At 50.6% G+C, this 22,348-nt stretch overlaps 1 protein-coding gene across 2 annotated transcripts in view; it reads left to right on the forward strand.

Moving 5' to 3' along the window:
• The window catches only part of LOC121537765 (regulator of G-protein signaling 19-like), a 101,944-nt gene extending 84,804 nt beyond the window's left edge, over window positions 1–17,140 (forward strand). The window contains exons 6-7 of one of the 2 annotated variants that reach the window (XR_006657383.1): window positions 16,802–17,062; window positions 17,099–17,140. Coding sequence is in view for 1 of the 2 variants with exons in the window: in XM_041845394.2 (XP_041701328.1) it covers window positions 16,802–16,990 (189 nt within the window). In the remaining variant the exon portion in view is untranslated. Of the gene's footprint in view, window positions 1–16,801; window positions 17,063–17,098 lie in introns of those variants that run through there. The other variant, XM_041845394.2, reaches the window with a different exon arrangement.
• The last annotated feature ends 5,208 nt before the right edge of the window (window positions 17,141–22,348 follow it).

Here is a 22,348-nt window from a genome sequence, read left to right on the forward strand (position 1 = left end):
TCCTCTACCCTCCCCTATACCCTACTCTCCTCTAACCTCCTCTACCCTCCCCTATACCCTACTCTCCTCTAACCTCCTCTACCCTCCCCTATACCCTCCTCTACCCTCCTCACCCATATACCCTCCTCTCCTCTAACCTCCTCTACCCTCTCCTATACCCTCCCCTCCTCTACCCTCCTCTTCTCTACCCTCCTCTTCTCTTCCCTCCTCTACTCTACCCTCTTCTTCTCTACCCTCCTCTTCTCTACCCTCCTCTTCTCTACCCTCCTCTTCTCTACCCTCCTCTACTCTACCCTCTTCTTCTCTACCCTCCTCTTCTCTACCCTCCTCTTCTCTACCCTCCTCTTCTCTACCCTCCTCTACTCTCCCCTCTACCCTCCTCTACTCTCCCCTCTACCCTCCTCTACTCTCCCCTCTACCCTCCTCTCTCTCCCTCTTCTCCCCCTCTACCCTCTTCTCTCCCCTCTCCTCTACTCTCCCCTCTCCTCCTCTACTCTCCCCTCCCCTCCTCTACTCTCCCCTCTCCTCTCTCTCTCTCCTCTACCTCTCCCCTCTACTCTCCCCTCCTACCCTCCTCTACTCTCCCCTCTACCCTCCTCTACTCTCCCTCTCCCCTCTCCCTCCCCTCCTCCTCTCACCCTCTACTCTCCCCTCTACCCTCCTCTACTCTCCCCTCTACCCTCCTCCACTCTCCCTCTCCCTCCTCTACTCTCCCTCTACCCTCCTCTACTCTCCCTCTACCCTCCTCTACTCCCTCCCCTCTACCCTCTACCCTCCCTCTACCCTCCTCTACTCTCCCCTCTACCCTCCTCTACTCTCCCCTCTACCCTCCTCTACCCTCCCCTCTACCCTCCTCTACTCTCCCCTCTACCCTCCTCTACTCTCCCCTATACCCTCCTCTACTCTCTCCTCTACCCTCCTCTACTCTCCCCTATACCCTCCTCTACTCTCCCCTCTACCCTCTTCTACTCTCCCCTCTACCCTCCTCTACTCTCCCCTCTACCCTCCTCTACCCTCCCCTCTACCCTACTCCTCCTCTAACCTCCTCTACCCTCCCTCTACCCTACTCTCCTCTAACCTCCTCTACCCTCCCTATACCCTACTCTCCTCTACCCTCCTCTACCCCCCTATACCCTCCTCTCCTCTACCTCCTCTACCCTCTCCTATACCCTCCCCTCCTCTACCCTCCTCTTCTCTACCCTCCTCTTCTCTTCCCTCCTCTACTCTACCCTCTTCTTCTCTACCCTCCTCTTCTCTACCCTCCTCTTCTCTACCCTCCTCTTCTCTACCCTCCCCTCCTCACCTCTTCTTCTCTCTACCCTCCTCTTCTCTACCCTCCTCTTCTCTCTCCCTCCTCTTCTCTACCCTCCTCTACTCTCCCTCTACCCCCTCTACTCTCCCCCTCTCCCTCCTCTCTCTCCCCTCTACCCTCCTCTACTCTCCCCTCTACCCTCCTCCTCTCCCTCTACCCTCCTCTACTCTCCCTCTCCCCTCCTCTACCTCTCCCCCTCTACCTCCTCTACTCTCCCCTCTACCCTCCTCTCTCCCCTCTACCCTCCTCTACTCTCCCTCTACCCTCCTCTACTCTCCCTCTACCCCCCTCTCCCCTCTACCCTCCTCTACTCTCCCTCTACCCTCCTCTACTCCCCCCTCTACCCTCCTCTACTCTCCCCTCTACCCTCCTCTACTCTCCCCTCTACCCTCCTCTACTCTCCCCTCTCCCTCCTCTCCTCCCTCTACCCTCCTCTACTCTCCCCTCTACCCTCCTCTACTCTCCCCTCTACCCTCCTCCTCTCCCTCTACCCTCCTTCTCTCCCTCTACCCTCCTCTCTCTCCCCTCTACCCTCCTCTACCCTCCCCCTCTACCCTCCTCTACTCTCCCTCTACCCTCCTCTACTCTCCCCTCTACCCTCCTCTCTCCCCTCTACCCTCCTCTACTCTCCCTCTACCCTCCTCTACTCTCCCCTCTACCCTTCTACTCTCCCCTCTACCCTCCTCTACTCTCCCTCCTCTACCCTCCCTCTACTCTCCCTCTACCCTCCTCTACTCTCCCCTCTACCCTCCTCTACTCTCCCCTCTACCCTCCTCTACTCTCCCCTCTACCCTCCTCTACTCTCCCCTCTACCCTCCTCTACTCTCCCCTCTACCCTCCTCTACTCTCCCCTCTACCCTCCTCTACTCTCCCCTCTACCCTCCTCTACTCTCCCCTCTACCCTCCTCTACTCTCCCCTACCCTCCTCTACTCTCCCCCTCTACTCTCCCTCTACTCTCCCCTCTACCCTCCTCTACTCTCCCTCTACCTCCTCCTACTCTCCCTCTACCCTCCTCTACTCTCCCCTAAACCCTCCTCTACTCTCCCCTCTACCCTCCTCTACTCTCCCCTCTACCCTCCTCTACTCTCCTACCCTCCTCTACTCTCCCCTCTACCCTCCTCTACTCTCCCCCTACCCTCCTCTACTCTCCCCTCTACCCTCCTCTACTCTCCCTCCTCTACTCTCCTCTCTCTACTCTCCCCTCTACCCTCCTCTACTCTCCCCCCCTCTACCCTCCTCTACTCTCCCCTCTACCCTCCTCTACTCTCCCTCTACCCTCCTCTACTCTCCCCTCACCCTCCTCTCTCTCCCTCTACCCTCCTCTACTCTCCCCTCTACCCTCCTCTACTCTCCCCTATACCCTCCTCTACTCTCCCCTCTACCCTCCTCTACTCTCCCCTCTACCCTCCTCTACCCTCCCCTCTACCCTCTACCCTCCCCTCTACCCTCCTCTACTCTCCCCTCTACCCTCCTCTTCTCTACCCTCCTCTTCTCTACCCTCCTCTTCTCTAACCTCCTCTTCTCTACCCTCCTCTTCTCTCCTCTTCTCTACCCTCCTCTTCTCTACCCTCCTCTTCTCTACCCTCCTCTACTCTACCCTCCTCTACTCTACCCTCCTCTACTCTACCCTCCTCTCCTCTTCTCTACCCTCCTCTACTCTTCCCTCCTCTTCTCTACCCTCCTCTTCTCTACCCTCCTCTTCTCTTCCCTCCTCTTCTCTACCCTCCTCTTCTCTACCCTCCTCTTCTCTTCCCTCCTCTTCTCTACCCTCCTCTTCTCTACCCTCCTCTTCTCTACCCTCCTCTCCTCTACCCTCCTCTTCTCTTCCCTCCTCTTCTCTACCGTGCGCTTCTCTACTGTGCTCTTCTCTACCCTCCTCTTCTCTTCCCTCCTCTTCTCTACCCTCCTCTTCTCTACCCTCCTCTCCTCTACCCTCCTCTCCTCTACCCTCCTCTTCTCTACCCTCCTCTTCTCTACCCTCCTCTTCTCTACCCTCCTTTGCTTCCTGTAGCCTGTGGTTGCTTTCAATAGAGAAAAATGTACTCAATGTCCCCGACTGACTGACGTTGCCTTGATTCCCTTTCTCCGTCCTACACACACACACACACACACACACACACAAAGGAACACAAGCACACACACACACTCCTCTCTCTCTGAATGTCCCTAACTGACATGGCCTAGCTCTTCTCCTCCTGTCCTGTCCTCACGCACGGGAAACACTGTGCCCACAGAGTGATATTCACACACACACACACACACACACATACACAGATGTACACACGCACACAAACACTATGGATCTCTGTTGACCCACTGATAGCAGAGTTAAGGCCTTCCTTCTTGATGGCATTTACATTTGTTTCTTTCTCTCTGTGGTGAGTGGAAGCCTGGACTGTACAGTGTGTATTTTCAGGTTCCTTTCTTGGTGTGTGTGTGTGTGTGTGTGTGTGTGTGTGTGTGTGTGTGTGTGTGTGTGTGTGTGTGTGTGTGTGTGTGTGTGTGTGTGTGTGTGTGTGTGTGTGTGTGGAAAGCTAGCTGCTTTATTTAGAGTGAGTGCCGGAGGCTGTGTCTGTCAGTTCTCATCAGCTGTGTGGATAGAGGCTGGAGGGAGAGAAGGAGAGAGAAAGGCAGAGAGTGGGAGGAAGAGAGAGAGAGAGAGGTAGAGGGGGAAATTGCATCAGGCCCCTGGCCCTACTCAGAGCTTGGCTATAGCCCTCCTTTCTCCCCTCTCAGCCCTCTCTCCCACCTTTCTCCCCTCTCAGCCCGCTCTCCCTCATTTCTCCCCTCTCAGCCCTTTCTCCCTCCTTTCTCCCCTCTCAACCCTCTCTCCCTCCTTTCTCCCCTCTCAGCCCTCTCTCCCTCCTTTCTCCCCTCTCAGCCCTCTCTCCCTTCTTTCTCCCCTCTCAGCCCTCTCTCCCTCCTTTCCCCCCTCTCAGCCCTCTCTCCCTCACTTCTCCCCTCTCAGCCCTCTCTCCCTCCTTTCTCCCCTCTCAGCCCTCTCTCCCTCATTTCTCCCCTCTCAGCCCTCTCTCCCTCCTTTCTCCCCTCTCAGCCCTCTCTCCCTCATTTCTCCCCTCTCAGCCCTCTCTCCCTCCTTTCTCCCCTCTCAACCCTCTCTCCCTCCTTTCTCCCCTCTCAGCCCTCTCCCTCATTTCTCCCCTCTCAGCCCTCTCTCCCTCCTTTCTCCCCTCTCAGCCCTCTCTCCCTCCTTTCTCCCCTCTCAACCCTCTCTCCCTCCTTTCTCCCCTCTCAGCCCTCTCTCCCTCATTTCTCCCCTCTCAGCCCTCTCTCCCTACTTTCTCCCCTCTCATTCCTCTCTCCCTCCTTTCTCCCCTCTCAGCCCTCTCTCCCTCACTTCTCCCCTCTCAGCCCTCTCTCCCTCCTTTCTCCCCTCTCAGCCCTCTCTCCCTCATTTCTCCCCTCTCAGCCCTCTCTCCCTCCTTTCTCCCCTCTCAGCCCTCTCTCCCTCCTTTCTCCCCTCTCAGCCCTCTCTCCCTCCTTTCTCCCCTCTCAGCCCTCTCTCCCTCCTTTCTCCCCTCTCAACCCTCTCTCCCTTCTTTCTCCCCTCTCAGCCCTCTCTCCCTCCTTTCTCCCCTCTCAGCCCTCTCTCCCTTCCTTCTCCCCTCTCAGCCCTCTCTCCCTCCTTTCTCCCCTCTCAACCCTCTCTCCCTTCTTTCTCCCCTCTCAGCCCTCTCTCCCTCCTTTCTCCAACATCATCCCCTTCTCATTCTGTCCTCCCCCCTTCTCTCTATAACACCCTGCCACTTTAGAAGGCTCTTCTCCAGCCTTTCCTGCAGTTAAATGACCTAGTGGCCACATGGGTGGAATGTTTTTCATGTTTTTCATAATTTCATAATTAATAAACATAGAATATCTGGTGTTTCTATGTCAAACAGTTTTGTAATATTTCAGTCTTCTGTGACTGTATATAAAGTGTAATATTGGGATGCAAACTCAACATTCTATACATTTCAACCTATATATCTGACATGGTGCAGGTGTCTTCTTTTTTTAAAGCCCGTAACCATGAGTGTGAGGTGTATACTTTTGTTTCAAAGTAGATTTGTTTAAGACTACCAAGAAACACTCTCTGCGACCCTGATTTAGCCCACTGCAGTAAAAGGTTAAATGATCCCACTATCCTCCTCTTTCTCCTCTCCTCCTCCTGCCACTGGTATTTTTCCTGTCCTCCTTTTCTCCTAAACCATCCTTTACGTCCCACATATTTTCTGGGCTACACTACAAACTCACTCACACTCACACACACACACACACAGACACACACCTTCTCCTCTCTAAATCATCTACCTCTCCTCCTCTCCCCCTCTCCCCCTCTCCTCCCTGATTTTAAGACCCCATCCATCTATTTCTCTTGACCAACTCAGTGGCCTTGTGGTTAGTGTCCGCCCTGAGATTGGAAGGTTGTGATTTTGCTGCCTGGCCGAGTCCTACCAAAGACTGTAAAAATGGGACCCGATGCTTCTCTGCTTGGCACTCGGCATTAAGGAGATAGACTGGGGGTAAGGCCCTGCGATAGACTAGCGTCCTGTCCAGGGGGTGTACTGGTACATCAAGCTGTCTCACGCTACAGAAACAGGAGATGGGCTCCTTCCCCATGAGCTGTTCCGGCACAAGCCAAGGCTACTCACCTCTCTTTCTCACAGTGTTATAAAAGTTGGCTACAGGAAACTATAAATCGCTGCCCTCTGGCATCCCATTCTCGACCCCTACCAAACACACACCCACACACACTGCCCCATGGCGCCCCTCCTCTCCTGCAGCCTAGGATATAAATAGAGCATGGCACCAGAGCTCCGACATGTGTGTGGGAGGATGTCGAGAATGAGATAAACCAGGAACCAGCAAGTCAGTCAGAGAGATACCACCACCACTAAGCCAGTCTGTCTGTCTGTCTGTCTGTCTGTCTCCTAGTCAGAGAGATACCACCACCACTACGCCAGTCTGTCTGTCTGTCTCCTAGTCAGAGAGATACCACCACCACTACGCCAGTCTGTCTGTCTGTCTGTCTGTCTCCGAGTCAGAGAGATACCACCACCACTACGCCAGTCTGTCTGTCTGTCTGTCTGTCTCCTAGTCAGAGAGATACCACCACCACTACGCCAGTCTGTCTGTCTGTCTGTCTGTCTCCTAGTCAGAGAGATACCACCACCACTACGCCAGTCTGTCTGTCTGTCTGTCTCCTAGTCAGAGAGATACCACCACCACTAAGCCAGTCTGTCTGTCTGTCTCCTAGTCAGAGAGATACCACCACCACTACGCCAGTCTGTCTGTCTGTCTGTCTGTCTCCTAGTCAGAGAGATACCACCACCACTACGCCAGTCTGTCTGTCTGTCTCCTAGTCAGAGCGATACCACCACCACTAAGCCAGTCTGTCTGTCTGTCTCCTAGTCAGAGAGATACCACCACCACTACGCCAGTCTGTCTGTCTGTCTGTCTCCTAGTCAGAGAGATACCACCACCACTACGCCAGTCTGTCTGTCTGTCTGTCTGTCTGTCTGTCTCCTAGTCAGAGAGATACCACCACCACTACGCCAGTCTGTCTGTCTGTCTCCTAGTCAGAGAGATACCACCACCACTACGCCTGTCTGTCTGTCTGTCTCCTAGTCAGAGAGATACCACCACCACTACGCCAGTCTGTCTGTCTATCTGTCTCCTAGTCAGAGAGATACCACCACCACTACGCCTGTCTGTCTGTCTGTCTCCTAGTCAGAGAGATACCACCACCACTACGCCAGTCTGTCTGTCTGTCTGTCTGTCTCCTAGTCAGAGAGATACCACCACCACTACGCAAGTCTGTCTGTCTGTCTCCTAGTCAGAGAGATACCACCACCACTAAGCCAGTCTGTCTGTCTGTCTCCTAGTCAGAGAGATACCACCACCACTACGCCAGTCTGTCTGTCTGTCTGCTAGTCAGAGAGATACCACCACCACTACGCCAGTCTGTCTGTCTGTCTCCTAGTCAGAGAGATACCACCACCACTACGCCAGTCTGTCTGTCTGTCTCCTAGTCAGAGAGATACCACCACCACTACGCCAGTCTGTCTGTCTCCTAGTCAGAGAGATACCACCACCACTAAGCCAGTCTGTCTGTCTGTCTGTCTGTCTGTCTCCTAGTCAGAGAGATACCACCACCACTACGCCAGTCTGTCTGTCTCCTAGTCAGAGAGATACCACCACCACTACGCCAGTCTGTCTGTCTGTCTCCTAGTCAGAGAGATACCACCACCACTACGCCAGTCTGTCTGTCTGTCTCCTAGTCAGAGAGATACCACCACCACTAAGCCAGTCTGTCTGTCTGTCTGTCTCCTAGTCAGAGAGATACCACCACCACTAAGCCAGTCTGTCTGTCTGTCTGTCTCCTAGTCAGAGAGATACCACCACCACTACGCCAGTCTGTCTGTCTGTCTCCTAGTCAGAGAGATACCACCACCACTACGCCAGTCTGTCTGTCTGTCTGTCTCCTAGTCAGAGAGATACCACCACCACTACGCCAGTCTGTCTGTCTGTCTGTCTCCTAGTCAGAGAGATACCACCACCACTACGCCAGTCTGTCTGTCTGTCTGTCTCCTAGTCAGAGAGATACCACCACCACTACGCCAGTCTGTCTGTCTGTCTGTCTCCTAGTCAGAGAGATACCACCACCACTAAGCCAGTCTGTCTGTCTGTCTCCTAGTCAGAGAGATACCACCACCACTAAGCCAGTCTGTCAGTCTGTCTCCTAGTCAGAGAGATACCACCACCACTAAGCCAGTCTGTCTGTCTGTCTGTCTGTCTCCTAGTCAGAGAGATACCACCACCACTAAGCCAGTCTGTCAGTCTGTCTCCTAGTCAGAGAGATACCACCACCACTAAGCCAGTCTGTCTGTCTGTCTGTCTCCTAGTCAGAGAGATACCACCACCACTAAGCCAGTCTGTCTGTCTGTCTCCTAGTCAGAGAGATACCACCACCACTACGCCAGTCTGTCTGTCTGTCTCCTAGTCAGAGAGATACCACCACCACTACGCCAGTCTGTCTGTCTGTCTGTCTCCTAGTCAGAGAGATACCACCACCACTACGCCAGTCTGTCTGTCTGTCTGTCTCCTAGTCAGAGAGATACCACCACCACTACGCCAGTCTGTCTGTCTGTCTGTCTCCTAGTCAGAGAGATACCACCACCACTAAGCCAGTCTGTCTGTCTGTCTCCTAGTCAGAGAGATACCACCACCACTAAGCCAGTCTGTCAGTCTGTCTCCTAGTCAGAGAGATACCACCACCACTAAGCCAGTCTGTCTGTCTGTCTGTCTGTCTCCTAGTCAGAGAGATACCACCACCACTAAGCCAGTCTGTCAGTCTGTCTCCTAGTCAGAGAGATACCACCACCACTAAGCCAGTCTGTCTGTCTGTCTGTCTCCTAGTCAGAGAGATACCACCACCACTAAGCCAGTCTGTCTGTCTGTCTCCTAGTCAGAGAGATACCACCACCACTACGCCAGTCTGTCTGTCTGTCTCCTAGTCAGAGAGATACCACCACCACTACGCCAGTCTGTCTGTCTGTCTCCTAGTCAGAGAGATACCACCACCACTACGCCAGTCTGTCTGTCTGTCTCCTAGTCAGAGAGATACCACCACCACTACGCCAGTCTGTCTGTCTGTCTCCTAGTCAGAGAGATACCACCACCACTACGCCAGTCTGTCTGTCTGTCTCCTAGTCAGAGAGATACCACCACCACTAAGCCAGTCTGTCTGTCTGTCTCCTAGTCAGAGAGATACCACCACCACTACGCCAGTCTGTCTGTCTATCTGTCTCCTAGTCAGAGAGATACCACCACCACTACGCCAGTCTGTCTGTCTATCTGTCTCCTAGTCAGAGAGATACCACCACCACTACGCCTGTCTGTCTGTCTCCTAGTCAGAGAGATACCACCACCACTACGCCAGTCTGTCTGTCTATCTGTCTCCTAGTCAGAGAGATACCACCACCACTACGCCTGTCTGTCTGTCTCCTAGTCAGAGAGATACCACCACCACTACGCCAGTCTGTCTGTCTGTCTGTCTGTCTCCGAGTCAGAGAGATACCACCACCACTACGCCAGTCTGTCTGTCTGTCTGTCTGTCTGTCTCCTAGTCAGAGAGATACCACCACCACTACGCCAGTCTGTCTGTCTGTCTGTCTGTCTCCTAGTCAGAGAGATACCACCACCACTACGCCTGTCTGTCTGTCTCCTAGTCAGAGAGATACCACCACCACTACGCCAGTCTGTCTGTCTGTCTGTCTGTCTCCTAGTCAGAGAGATACCACCACCACTACGCCAGTCTGTCTGTCTGTCTGTCTGTCTCCTAGTCAGAGAGATACCACCACCACTACGCCAGTCTGTCTGTCTGTCTGTCTGTCTCCTAGTCAGAGAGATACCACCACCACTACGCCAGTCTGTCTGTCTGTCTGTCTGTCTCCTAGTCAGAGAGATACCACCACCACTACGCCTGTCTGTCTGTCTCCTAGTCAGAGAGATACCACCACCACTACGCCAGTCTGTCTGTCTGTCTGTCTGTCTCCTAGTCAGAGAGATACCACCACCACTACGCCTGTCTGTCTGTCTCCTAGTCAGAGAGATACCACCACCACTACGCCAGTCTGTCTGTCTGTCTGTCTGTCTCCTAGTCAGAGAGATACCACCACCACTACGCCTGTCTGTCTGTCTCCTAGTCAGAGAGATACCACCACCACTACGCCTGTCTGTCTGTCTCCTCTGCCCTGGGGAAGGTACTCTTCTATTGCTTTTAAACTCTATCCCTCTAATACATACACTATATATACAAGAGTATGTGGATACCCCTTAACATTTGTATATTCTGCTATTTCAGCCACACCCGTTGCTGGGTGGGGGTGGGGGGGTCAATGCAAATAGTCCGGGTAGCCATGATTAGCTGTTCAGGAGTCTTATGGCTTGGGGGTAGAAGCTGTTAAGAAGCCTTTTGGATCTAGACTTGGCGATCCGGTACCGCTTGCCATGCGGTAGCAGAGAGAACAGTCTATGACTAGGGTGGCTGGAGTCTATGACAATTTCTAGGGCCTTCCTCTGACACCGCCTGGTATAGAGGTCCTGGATGGCAGGAAGCTTGGCCCCAGTGATTTACTGGGCCGTACGCACTACCCTCTGTAGTTACTTGCGGTCAGAGGCAGAGCAGTTGCCAAACCAGGCGGTGATGCAGCCAGTCAGGATGCTCTCGATGGTGCAGCAGTATAACTTTTTGAGGATCTGAGGACCCATGCCAAATCTTTTCAGTCTCCTGAGGGGGAATAGGCTTTGTCGTGCCCTCTTCACGACTGTCTTGGTGTGTTTGGACCATGATAGTTTGTTGGTGATGTGGACACCAAGGAACTTGAAGCTCTCAACATGTTCCACTACAGCCCCGTCGATGAGAATGGGGGCGTGCTCAGTCCTCTTTTTTTCCCTGTAGTCCACAATCATCTCCTTTGTCTTGATCACGTTGAGGGAGAGGTTGTTTTCCTGGCACCACACGGCCAGGTCTCTGACCTCCCTATAGGCTGTCTCATCGTTGTCGGTGATCAAACTTAATGATGGTTTTGGAGTCGTGCCTGGCCATGCAGTCATGGGTGAACAGGAAGTACAGGAGGGGACTGAGCACGCACCCCTGAGGGGCCCCCGTGTTAAGGATCAGCGTGGCAGATGTGTTGATACCTACCCTTACCACCAGGGGGCAGCCTGTCAGGAAGTCCAGGATCCAGTTGCAAAGGGAGGTGTTTAGTCCCAGGGTCCTTAGCTTAGTTATGAGCTTTGAGGGCTCTATGGTGTTGAGCTCTGAGCTGTAGTCAATGAATAGCATTCTCATGTAGGTGTTCCTCTCGTCCGGGTGGGAAAGGGCAGTGTGGAGTGCAATAGAGATTGTATCATCTGTGGATCTGTTGTGGTGGTATGCAAATTGGAGTGGGTCTATGGTTTCTGGGATAATGGCATTGATGTGAGCCATGACCAGCCTTCCGAAGCACTTCATGGTTACAGACATGAGTGCTACGGGTCGGTAGTCATTTAGGCAGGTTATCTTAGTGTTCTTGGGCACAGGGACTATGCTGATCTGCTTGAAACATGTTGGTATTACAGACTCAGTCAGGGACATGTTGAAAATGTCAGTGAAGACACTTGCCAGTTGGTCAGTGCATGCTTGGAGTACACGTCCTGGTAATCCGTCTGGCCCTGCAGCCTTGTGAATGTTGACCTGCTTAAAAGTCTTACTTACATCAGCTACGGAGAGGGTGATCACATAGTCATCCGGAACAGCTGATGCTCTCATGCATGCTTCAGTGTTGCTTGCCTCGAAGCGAGCATAGAAGTGATTTAGCTCGTCTGGTAGGCTTGTGTCACTGGGCAGCTCGCGGCTGTGCTTCCCTTTGTAGTCTGTAATAGTTTTCAAGCCCTGCCACATCCGACGAGCGTCAGAGCCAGTGTAGTACGATTCAATCTTAGTCCTGTATTGACTCTTTGCCTGTTTGACGGTTCGTTGGAGGGCATAGCGGGATTCCTTATAAATGTCCGGGTTAGATTCCCGCTCCTTGAAAGCGGCAGCTCTACCGTTTAGCTCAGTGCGGATGTTGCCTGTAATCCATGGCTTCTGGTTGGGGTATTTACGTACGGTCACTGTGGGGACAACGTCATCGATGCACTTATTGCTGAAGCCAGTGACTGATGTGGTGTACTCCTCAATGCTATCTGAAGAATCCAGGAACATATTCCAGTCTGTGCTAGCAAAGCAGTCCTGTAGCTTAGCATCTGCGTCATCTGACCACTTCCTTATTAACCGAGTCACTGGTGCTTCCTGCTTTAGTTTTTGCTTATAAGCAGGAATCAGGAGGATAGAGTTATGGTCAGATTTGCCAAATGGAGGGCGAGGGAGAGCTTTGTATGCGTCTCTGTGTGTGGAGTAAAGGTGGTCTAGAGTTTTTTTTCCTCTGGTTGCACATTTAACATGCCGGTAGAAATTAGGTAGAACGGATTTAAGTTTCCCTGCATTAAAGTACCCAGCCACTAGGAGCGCTGCCTCTGGATGAGCATTTTCCTGTTTACTTATGGCCTTATACAGCTCATTGAGTGCAATATTAATGCCAGCATCGGTTTGTGGTGGTAAATAGACAGCTACAAAAAATATAGATGAAAAGTATATTGGTAAATAGTGTGGTCTACAGCTTGTCATGAGATACTCTACCTCAGGCGAGCAAAACCTCGAGACTTCCTTAGTATTAGATTTTATGCACCAGCTGTTGTTTACAAATATACACAGACCGCCACCCCTTGTCTTACCAGAGTCAGCCGTTCTATCCTGCCGATGTAGCGTATAGCCCGCTAGCTGTATGTTATCCATGTCATCGTTCAGCCACGACTCGGTGAAACATAAGATATTACAGTTTTTAATGTCCCGTTGGTAGGATAACCGTAATCTTAGGTCATCCAATTTGTTCTCCAATGATTGAAGATTGGCTAATAGGATTGATGGGAGCGGCAGTTTACTCGCTCGCCGTCGGATCCTTACAAGGCACCCCGACCTACGTCCACGATATCTCCGTCTCTTTCTCATGCGAATGACGGGGATTTGGGCCTTGTCGGGTGTCTGTAGAATATCCTTTGCGTCCGACTTGTTGAAGAAAAAATCTTCATCCAATACGAGGTGAGTAATCGCTGTCCTGATATCCAGAAGCTCTTTTTGGTCATAAGAGACGGTGGCAGAAACATTATGTACAGAATAAATTACAAATAACGCGAAAAAACACACATAATAGTACAATTGGTTAGAGGGCTGTAAAACGGCAGCCATCTTCTCCGGCACCATTCGTAGGTATATTGTACATTGCGAAGTGGAAACGTCTAGGAGCAACAATTGGCTCAGCCGAGAAGTGGTAGGCCACACAAGCTTACAGAACGGGACCGCCGAGGGCTGAAGCGCGTAGCGTGTAAAAATCGTCTGTCCTCGGTTGCAACACTCACTACCGAGTTCCAAACTGCCTCTGGAAGCAACTCCAGCACAATAAATATTCATCGGGATCTTCATGAAATGGGTTTCCATGGCCGAGCAGCCGCACACAAGCCTAAGATCACCATGCACAGTGCCAAGCTTCGCCCGTTTTGAGGATAACACAGTGCCACTGACGAGGCCCACTACCAAGGACTGTGGCCTCTCCTTTTCCGTGGCCGACGTGAGTAAGACGTTTAAGCATGTTAACCCCCGCAAGGCTGCCGGCCCAGACGGCATCCCTAGCCGCGTCCTCAGAGCATGCTCAGACCAGCTGGCTGGAGTGTTTACGGACATATTCAATCTCTCCCTATCCCAGTCTGCTGTCCCCACACGCTTCAAGATGGCCACCATTGTCCCTGTTCCCAAGAAAGTAAAGGTAACTGCACTAAATGGCTATCATCATGAAGTGCTTTGAGAGACTAGTCAAGGATCATATCACCTCTACCTTTCCTGCCACAATAGATCCACAGATGATGCAATCACCATCACACTGCACACTGCCCTATCCCATCTGGATAAGAGATGCTGACTATAGCTCAGCATTCAACACCATAGTACCCTCCAAGCTCATCATTAAGCTCGGGGCCCTGGGTCTGAACCCCGCCCTGTGCAACTGGGTCCTGGACTTCCTGATGGGGCCCCCCTAGGTGGTGAAGGTAGGAAACAACACCTCCACTTCGCTGATCCTCAACACAGGGGCCCCACAAGGGTGCGTGCTCAGCCCCCTCCTGTAGATGGGCAGTGTGCAGTGTCACCAAAGCCCCATACACTACCCACCACTGTGACCTGTATGCTCTTGTTGGCTGGTCCTCACTACATATTCGTCGCCAAACCCACTGGCGCCAGGCCATCTATAAATCACTGCTAGGCAAATCCCCGCCTTATCTTAGCTCATTGGTCACCATAGCAACACCCACCCGTAGTATGCGCTCCAGCAGGTATATCTCACTGGTCATCCCCAAAGCCAACACCTCCTTTGGCCGCCATTCCTACCAGTTCTCTGCTGCCAATGACTGGAACGAATTGCAAAAATCTCTGAAGCTGGAGACTCTTATCTCCCTCACTAACTTTAAGCATCAGTTGTCAGAGCACCTTACCGATCACTGCACCTGTACACAGCCCATCTGAAATTAGCCCACCCAACTACCTCATCCCCATATTGTTATTTATTTTGCTAATTTGCACCCCAGTATCTCTATTTGCACATCATCTATCATTCCAGTGTTAATACTAATTGTAATTATTTTGCACTATAGCCTATTTATTGCCTTACCTCCATAACTTGCTACATTTGCACACACTGTATATATATTTTCTGTTGTATTTTTGACTTTATGTTTTGTTTTACCCCATATGTAACTCTGTGTTGTTGTTTTTATCGCACTGCTTTGCTTTATCTTGGCCAGGTCGCAGATGTAAATGAGAACTTGTTCTCAACTGGCTTACCTGGTTAAATAAAGGTGAAATAAAATGTTTTTTTTTAACTCCCTGTTCACCCATGACTGAGTGGCCAAGCACGCCTCCAACTCAATCATCAAGTTTGCAGACGACACAACAGTAGTAGGTCTGATTACCAACAATGACGAGACAGCCTACAGGGAGGAGGTGAGGGCCCTGGCAGAGTGGGGCCAGGAAAATAACCTCTCCCTCAACTCAACAAAACAAAGGAGCTGATCGTGGACTTCAGGAGACAGCAGAGAGAGCACGCCCCTATCCACATCAACGGGACCGCAGTGGAGAAGGTGAAAAGCTTCAAGTTCCTCAGTGTATACATCACTGACCATCTGAAATGGTCCACCCACACAGACAATGTTGTGATGAAGGTGCAACAGCGCCTCTTCAACCTCAGGAGGCTGAAGAAAGTTGTCTTGGCCCCGAAGACCCTCACAAACTTTTACAGATGCACAATTGAGAGCATCCTGTCGGGCTGTATCACCGCCTGGTATGGCAACTGCACCGCCCACAACCGCAGGGCTCTCCAGAGGTGGGTGCAGTCTGCCCAACGCATCGCCGGCGGCACACTGCCTGCCCTCCAGGACACCTGCAACACCCGATATCACAGGAAGGCCAAAAAGATCATCAAGGACATCAACCACCCGAGCCACGGCCTGTTCACCCCGCTATCATCCAGAAGGCGAGGTCAGTACAGGTGCATCAAAGCTGGGACCGAGAGACTGAAAAACAGCTTCTGTCTCAAGGCCATCAGACTGTTAAATAAATATCACTAGTCACTGTCACTAGCTGGCTACCACCCGGTTACTCAACCCTGCACCTTAGAGGCTGCTGCCCTATGTACATAGACATGGAATCACTGGTCACTTTAATAATGTTTACATACTGCTTTACTCATCTCATATGTATATACTGTATTCTATTCTACTGTATTTTAGTCTATGCCACTCCGACATTGCTCGTCCTAATATTTATATAGTTATTAATTCCATTCTTTTACTTTTAGATTTGTGTTTATTGTTGTGAATTGTTAGATACTACTGCACTGTTGGAGCTAGGAACACAAGCATTTCGCTACAACCGCAATAACATCTGCTAAATATGTGTATGTGACCAATAACTTTTGATTTGATTTGATTTGAGTAGTCAAAACGCGTTCTCTGGAGTAATGAATCACACTTCACCATCTGGCAGTCCGACGGATGAGTCTTGGTTTTGCGGATGCCAGGAGAACGCTACCTGCCCCAATGCATAGTGCCAACTGTAAAGTTTGGTGGAGGAGGAATAATGGTCTGGGGCTGTTTGTCATGGTTCGGGCTAGGCCTCTTAGTTCCAGTGAAGGGAAATCTTAACGCTACAGCATACAATACATTCTAGAGGATTCAGTGCTTCCAACTTTGTGGTAACAGTTTGGGGAAGGCCCTTTCCTGTTTCAGCTTGACAATGCCACAGTGCACAAAGCAAGGTCCATACAGAAATGGTTTGTCGAAATCGGTGTGGAAGAACTTGACTGGCCTGCACAGAGCCCTGACTTTAACCCCATCGAACACCTTTGGGATGAATTTGAATGCTGACTGTGAGCCAGGCCTAATCGCCCAACATCAGTACCTGACCTCACCAATGTCTTGCGGCTGAATGGAAGCAAGTCCCCGCAGCAATGTTCCAACATCTAGTGGAAAGCCTTCCCAGAAGAGTGGAGGCTGTTATAGCAGCAAAGGGGGGACCAACTCCATATTAATGCCCATGATTTTGGAAGGAGATGTTGGACGAGCAGGTGTCCACATACTTTTGGTCATGTAGTGAATGTACTGTACTACCTCAATGGAAACCCACTGGGTTGGAAATCGATTACAAATTCAGTGTGATTTGTGAGTGGTGATGCTCTTTCGTTTCTTTGCTGGTATTTTTTCACATAGTTTTTTGAGAGTCCAAGGCTAATCTCTCTCTCTCTCTCTCTCTCTCTCTCTCTCTCTCCCCTTCTCCAACTCCCCGTCCCCCTGTTCTCTAGGTGAGTCTGGACTCCCGGGTGAGAGAGGTGATTAACAGGAAGATACAGGAGCCCACGCCCCACACCTTTGAGGACGCCCAGCTTCAGATCTACACCTTAATGCACAGAGACTCCTATCCTCGCTTCCTCAACTCGTCTATATACAGATCACTGGTTCACCCGGGCTCCCACACCTCCTCAGAGTCATAGGTTCACCCGGGCTCAGACACCTCCTCAGAGTCATAGGTTCACCCGGGCTCAGACACCTCCTCAGAGTCATAGGTTCACCCGGGCTCAGACACCTCCTCAGAGTCATAGGTTCACCCGGGCTCCCAAACCTCCGAGTCATAGGTTCACCCGGAATCCCACACCTCCTCAGAGTCATAGGTTCACCCAGACTCCCACACCTCCTCAGAGTCATAGGTTCACCCGGGCTCAGGCACCTCCTCAGAGTCATAGGTTCACCCGGGCTCCCAAACCTCAGAGTCATAGGTTCACCCGGGCTCCCAAACCTCAGAGTCATAGGTTCACCCGGGCTCCCAAACCTCAGAGTCATAGGTTCACCCGGGCTCAGGCACCCCATCAGTCATAGGTTCACAACATTTCACTCACACACACTCCTCTTTCTGTCTCTCCTTCTCACACTCCTCTCTCTCTCTCTCTCTCTCTCTCTCCCTCTCACACTCCTCTCTCTCTCTCTCTCTCTCTCTCTCTCTCTCTCTCTCTCTCTCTCACACTCCTCTCTCTCTCTCTCTCTCTCTCTCTCTCTCTCTCTCTCTCTCCCTCTCACACTCCTCTCTCTCTCTCTCTCTCTCTCTCTCTCTCCCTCTCTCTCTCTCTCTCTCTCTCTCTCTCTCTCTCTCTCTCTCTCTCTCTCTCTCTCTCCTCTCTCTCCCTCTCACACTCCTCCCTCACATTCCTCTCTCGCTCTCACTCCTCTCTCCCTCACATTCATCTCGCTCTCTCTCCCTCTCGTTCCCTCTCGCTCTCTCTCTGTCTCTCTCTCTCTCTCTCTCTCTCTCTCTCTCCCTCTCGCTCTCTCTCCCTCTCTCTCTGTCTCACTCTGCCTCTATTCCTTGTCTCTATCTCTCCATCCACTCCCTTCTGTATCTGTCTCTCTCCATTGCACAACCACTAAAGGAGAAAATATCTAACCTTTTGGGGATTTTTATGATGTTCGTTTTATGATTTTTCTGTAGGATGTTTTTTTGTTGCCCAACCTGACTGCACAGACACCATAAATAGCATCCTATTCCCTATATAGTACACTACCCGCAGAGGGTTCTGGTCAAAAGTAGTGCACTATATAGGGAATATGGTGCCATTTGACAAGCCAAGGTAACTGGAAGACAGGGTTGTTCACTGAGAATAAAAACAGACACATTCATGGAAGACAGAGACATTATTTCTGTTGGATATCATTCCTTCCACTGCTGGTGGTGACTGCTGCTTCAGCACCTACTGATTATTCTGATTTACTTATAACAACCTGGTTTTTTGTATATAACATACAGTATGTTCATATTCTACTTTCTCCTGACAAACGTCCTGATTTGGGAAGAGAGCCCAGATAAAAAGAACCTTGGCAATAAGACACTGGAGTTATTCAGATGACTTTCTATCGTTCAACATTAAACACAACGTTCACGACCCGGACCGCCTGGACACTGCTGCTCTACTCTGCTTCTGACCTTTGAACTTTCACCTTTGACCTGTCCACTGTCTCCCTCACCTCACTGCTGTGATTGGCTATCAGAGGCATCGGGATGAGCTGTGGTTGGTCGATCGATCAGGGAGGGGAGGGGCTAAGATATTTTTTCCATCCCAGGTCGCAAAAAAAAAAAAAAAAGACTCACAAAAAAAATATACAAAATGCTATTGAACTGTTTTATGGGAAATGGAGTTTGAGGACAACAGATATCTGTAGTTAGAAGACTGAAGATAATGCCTAGGTCTTAACTAGACTTGCTGTCACTCAAAATGCTTTAAACTTACTATTATTAATGTTATTTATTTTACATTTTGTTAAACTGTGATCATTATTTTATTGTACATATATAAACAGAAACCCTTGACCAATCAACACAAACCAAGCAAGGTCTCAATCAAATCATCAACTGTGTTAAAAGTTCTCTGTGGTACACTATTCGCTATATAGTGCATTACCAGAGGCCATAGCTCGCTGCTCCCGAGTTTGAGGTAGATATGTACATGAAGGCAGGGTAAAGTGACTAGGCATCAGGATAGATAATAATAAGGTATTTGAGGTAGATATGTACATGAAGGCAGGGTAAAGTGTCTAGGCATCAGGATAGATAATAATAAGGTATTTGAGGTATATATGTACATGAAGGCAGGGTAAAGTGACTAGGCATCAGGATAGATAATAATAAGGTATTTGAGGTATATATGTACATGAAGGCAGGGTAAAGTGACTAGGCATCAGGATAGATAATAATAAGGTATTTGAGGTATATATGTACATGAAGGCAGGGTAAAGTGACTAGGCATCAGGATAGATAATAATAAGGTATTTGAGGTATATATGTACATGAAGGCAGGGTAAAGTGACTAGACATCAGGATAGATAATAATAAGGTATTTGAGGTAGATGCTCCCGAGTGGTGCAGCGGTCTAAGGCGCTGCATCTCAGTGCTTGAGGCGTCACTACAGACCCCCCTGGTTCGATTCCAGGCTGTATCACAACCGGCCCGTGATTGGGAGTCCCCATAGGGCGGCGCACAATTGGCCCAGCGTCGTCCGGGTTTGGTCCGGTGTAGGCCGTCATTGTAAATAAGAATTTGTTCTTAACTGACTTGCCTGGTTAAATAAAGGTAAAATAAAAAATAAACAGCTTCGGTCAAAAGTAGTGCACTTTACAGGGAATAGGGTGCCATTTCGGACGAAGCTTATGAGTTTTGGTGTTTCCAGTTTGAACCGCTATGGCGCCACCTGTAGGTGGTGAATGGTACGTTCTCTCTGTTAGGGTGGCTCCCTGCTGTGTTTACACAATCCCACTAATACACACATTCTCTGTGTGTGTGTGTGTGTGTGTGTGTGTGTTGCAGTGTGCGTGCATGGTAGTGTGTGTGTGTGTGTGTGTGTGTGTGTGTGTGTGTGTGTGTGTGTGTGTGTGCTAGCGTATGTGCAAGTGTGTGTGTGTGTGTTTCAAGTCCGTTTCCAGGTATGTTGGACAGGTGTGTCTTAGGTCTCGTATGGTAGGTGTCATGCCAACATTGCTCCAGAACAGCTCTGGAATGAAAGATGGCCAACAAACATTTCATCCACTCTGTCCCCTGGTGCTTCTGGGTAACATGCTGTGAACTGAACTCCTCCCATCACTGGTTGGCCTTGGCCCAAACAAGCTGCTGTATTACGATTGGTCCATGAATAATATTATACAGTGCCTAGTGAAAGTCTACGTACACTCCTTGCACCGTCTCCACATCTTGCTGCCTTAAAATTGAATCTAAAAAGGGATTCAATTAGTATTTTTTCCTACAGATTTACAAAATGTACACCACGTTGTCAAATTGAAAGACAATTATAAAAATGGCTTCCTATTTATACTCTTCTATGATTTATTATCATTTATTTTTGGCAGCATCATGTTATGGGTATGCTTGTCACCGGCAGTGACTGGGGAGTTTGTCTGGATCAAAATAAGTATGAAAAGTTGAAGGAAAGCCCGCCGTAGTCTTCTGAAAACCTAACCCTGGGATTGTTTTATTTTTCAGCGGGACAATTACTTAATGTGAAAGATAGACCAGAATGGCTTTCCAAGAGGTGATGAGGGTTCCCCTAATGTTTCAGTCTTTAACATGTCCCTGTTATTTCCTATATGTCTGGGTCAAGTCTCCTCACACTGTCTGGTCCTCCTTCCTGTCCCAAGTCAAGTCTCCTCACACTGTCTGGTCCTCCTTCCTGTCCCAAGCCAAGTCTCCTCACACTGTCTGGGCCCCTTCCTGTCCCAAGCCAAGTCTCCTCACACTGTCTGGTCCCCTTCCTGTCCCAAGCCAAGTCTCCTCACACTGTCTGGTCCTCCTTCCTGTCCCAAGCCAAGTCTCCTCACACTGTCTGGTCCCCTTCCTGTCCCAAGCCAAGTCTCCTCACACTGTCTGGTCCCCTTCCTGTCCCAAGCCAAGTCTCCTCACACTGTCTGGTCCTCCTTCCTGTCCCAAGCCAAGTCTCCTCACACTGTCTGGTCCTCCTTCCTGTCCCAAGCCAAGTCTCCTCACACTGTCTGGTCCCCTTCCTGTCCCAAGCCAAGTCTCCTCACACTGTCTGGTCTCCTTCCTGTCCCAAGCCAAGTCTCCTCACACTGTCTGGGCCCCTTCCTGTCCCAAGCCAAGTCTCCTCACACTGTCTGGTCCTCCTTCCTGTCCCAAGTCAAGTCTCCTCACACTGTCTGGTCCTCCTTCCTGTCCCAAGTCAAGTCTCCTCACACTGTCTGGTCCCCTTCCTGTCCCAAGTCAAGTCTCCTCACACTGTCTGGGCCCCTTCCTGTCCCAAGTCAAGTCTCCTCACACTGTCTGGTCCTCCTTCCTGTCCCAAGTCAAGTCTCCTCACACTGTCTGGTCCCCTTCCTGTCCCAAGCCAAGTCTCCTCACACTGTCTGGTCCTCCTTCCTGTCCCAAGTCAAGTCTCCTCACACTGTCTGGTCCTCCTTCCTGTCCCAAGCCAAGTCCCCTCACACTCTCTGGTCTGCTTCCTGTCCCATGCCAAGTCTCCTCACACTGTCTGGTCTCCTTCCTGTCCCAAGCCAAGTCTCCTCACACTGTCTGGTCTTCCTTCCTGTCCCAAGCCCCCTTGGATACACTGCTGCCATGAAGGGATGCACCTGATTGGCAATGATGTTCAGATATCCTATGGCGTTCAAACGTTGCTCCGCTTTTATCAAGGGACACAATGTGTGCCACGAAAACACACCCCACACCATCACACCACCAGCCTGCAATGTTGACACGCTGCATGATAGTATGTACTCATGAGGTTTTCGCCATACCCTAGTCCTCCCATCAGTGTGAAACAGCAGGGACCCGGGATTCATCAGACCAGGCGATGTTTTCCAATCCTCCAGTGTTTTCATTCCTTAGCCCACTGCAATCGCAGTTTCTTGTTTTTTTAAGGTCATCGGCTGCCATACCCCATTCATGTCAAGTTGTGCATTCTTTTATAGGTCTTTGGCCATTAATGTTGTACTGGACTGTCAGTCGACTAACTGTAGCCCGTCTGTTGCTCTGCACAATTCGTGTCAGCCTCCTTTGTCCTCTTTTTCATAAACCCAGCAGTTCTTGACGCACTCGAACCGGAGCACCTGGCACCTACTACCATACCCCTGTTCAAAGGCACTTAAATATTTTGTCTTGCCCATTCACCCTCTGAATGGCACACACACACACAATCCATGTCTCGATTGTCTCTAGGCGTAAAAATCCTTCTTTAACCTGTCTCCTCCCCTTCATCTACACGGATTGAAGTGGATTTAACAAGTGACATCAGTAAGAGATCATAGCTTTCAACTGGATTCACCGGGTCAGTCCATGTCATGGAAAGAGCAGGTGTTCC

Source organism: Coregonus clupeaformis, chromosome 24 (genome assembly GCF_020615455.1).
Source record: "Coregonus clupeaformis isolate EN_2021a chromosome 24, ASM2061545v1, whole genome shotgun sequence".
NCBI classification, from domain to species: Eukaryota; Metazoa; Chordata; class Actinopteri; order Salmoniformes; family Salmonidae; genus Coregonus; species Coregonus clupeaformis.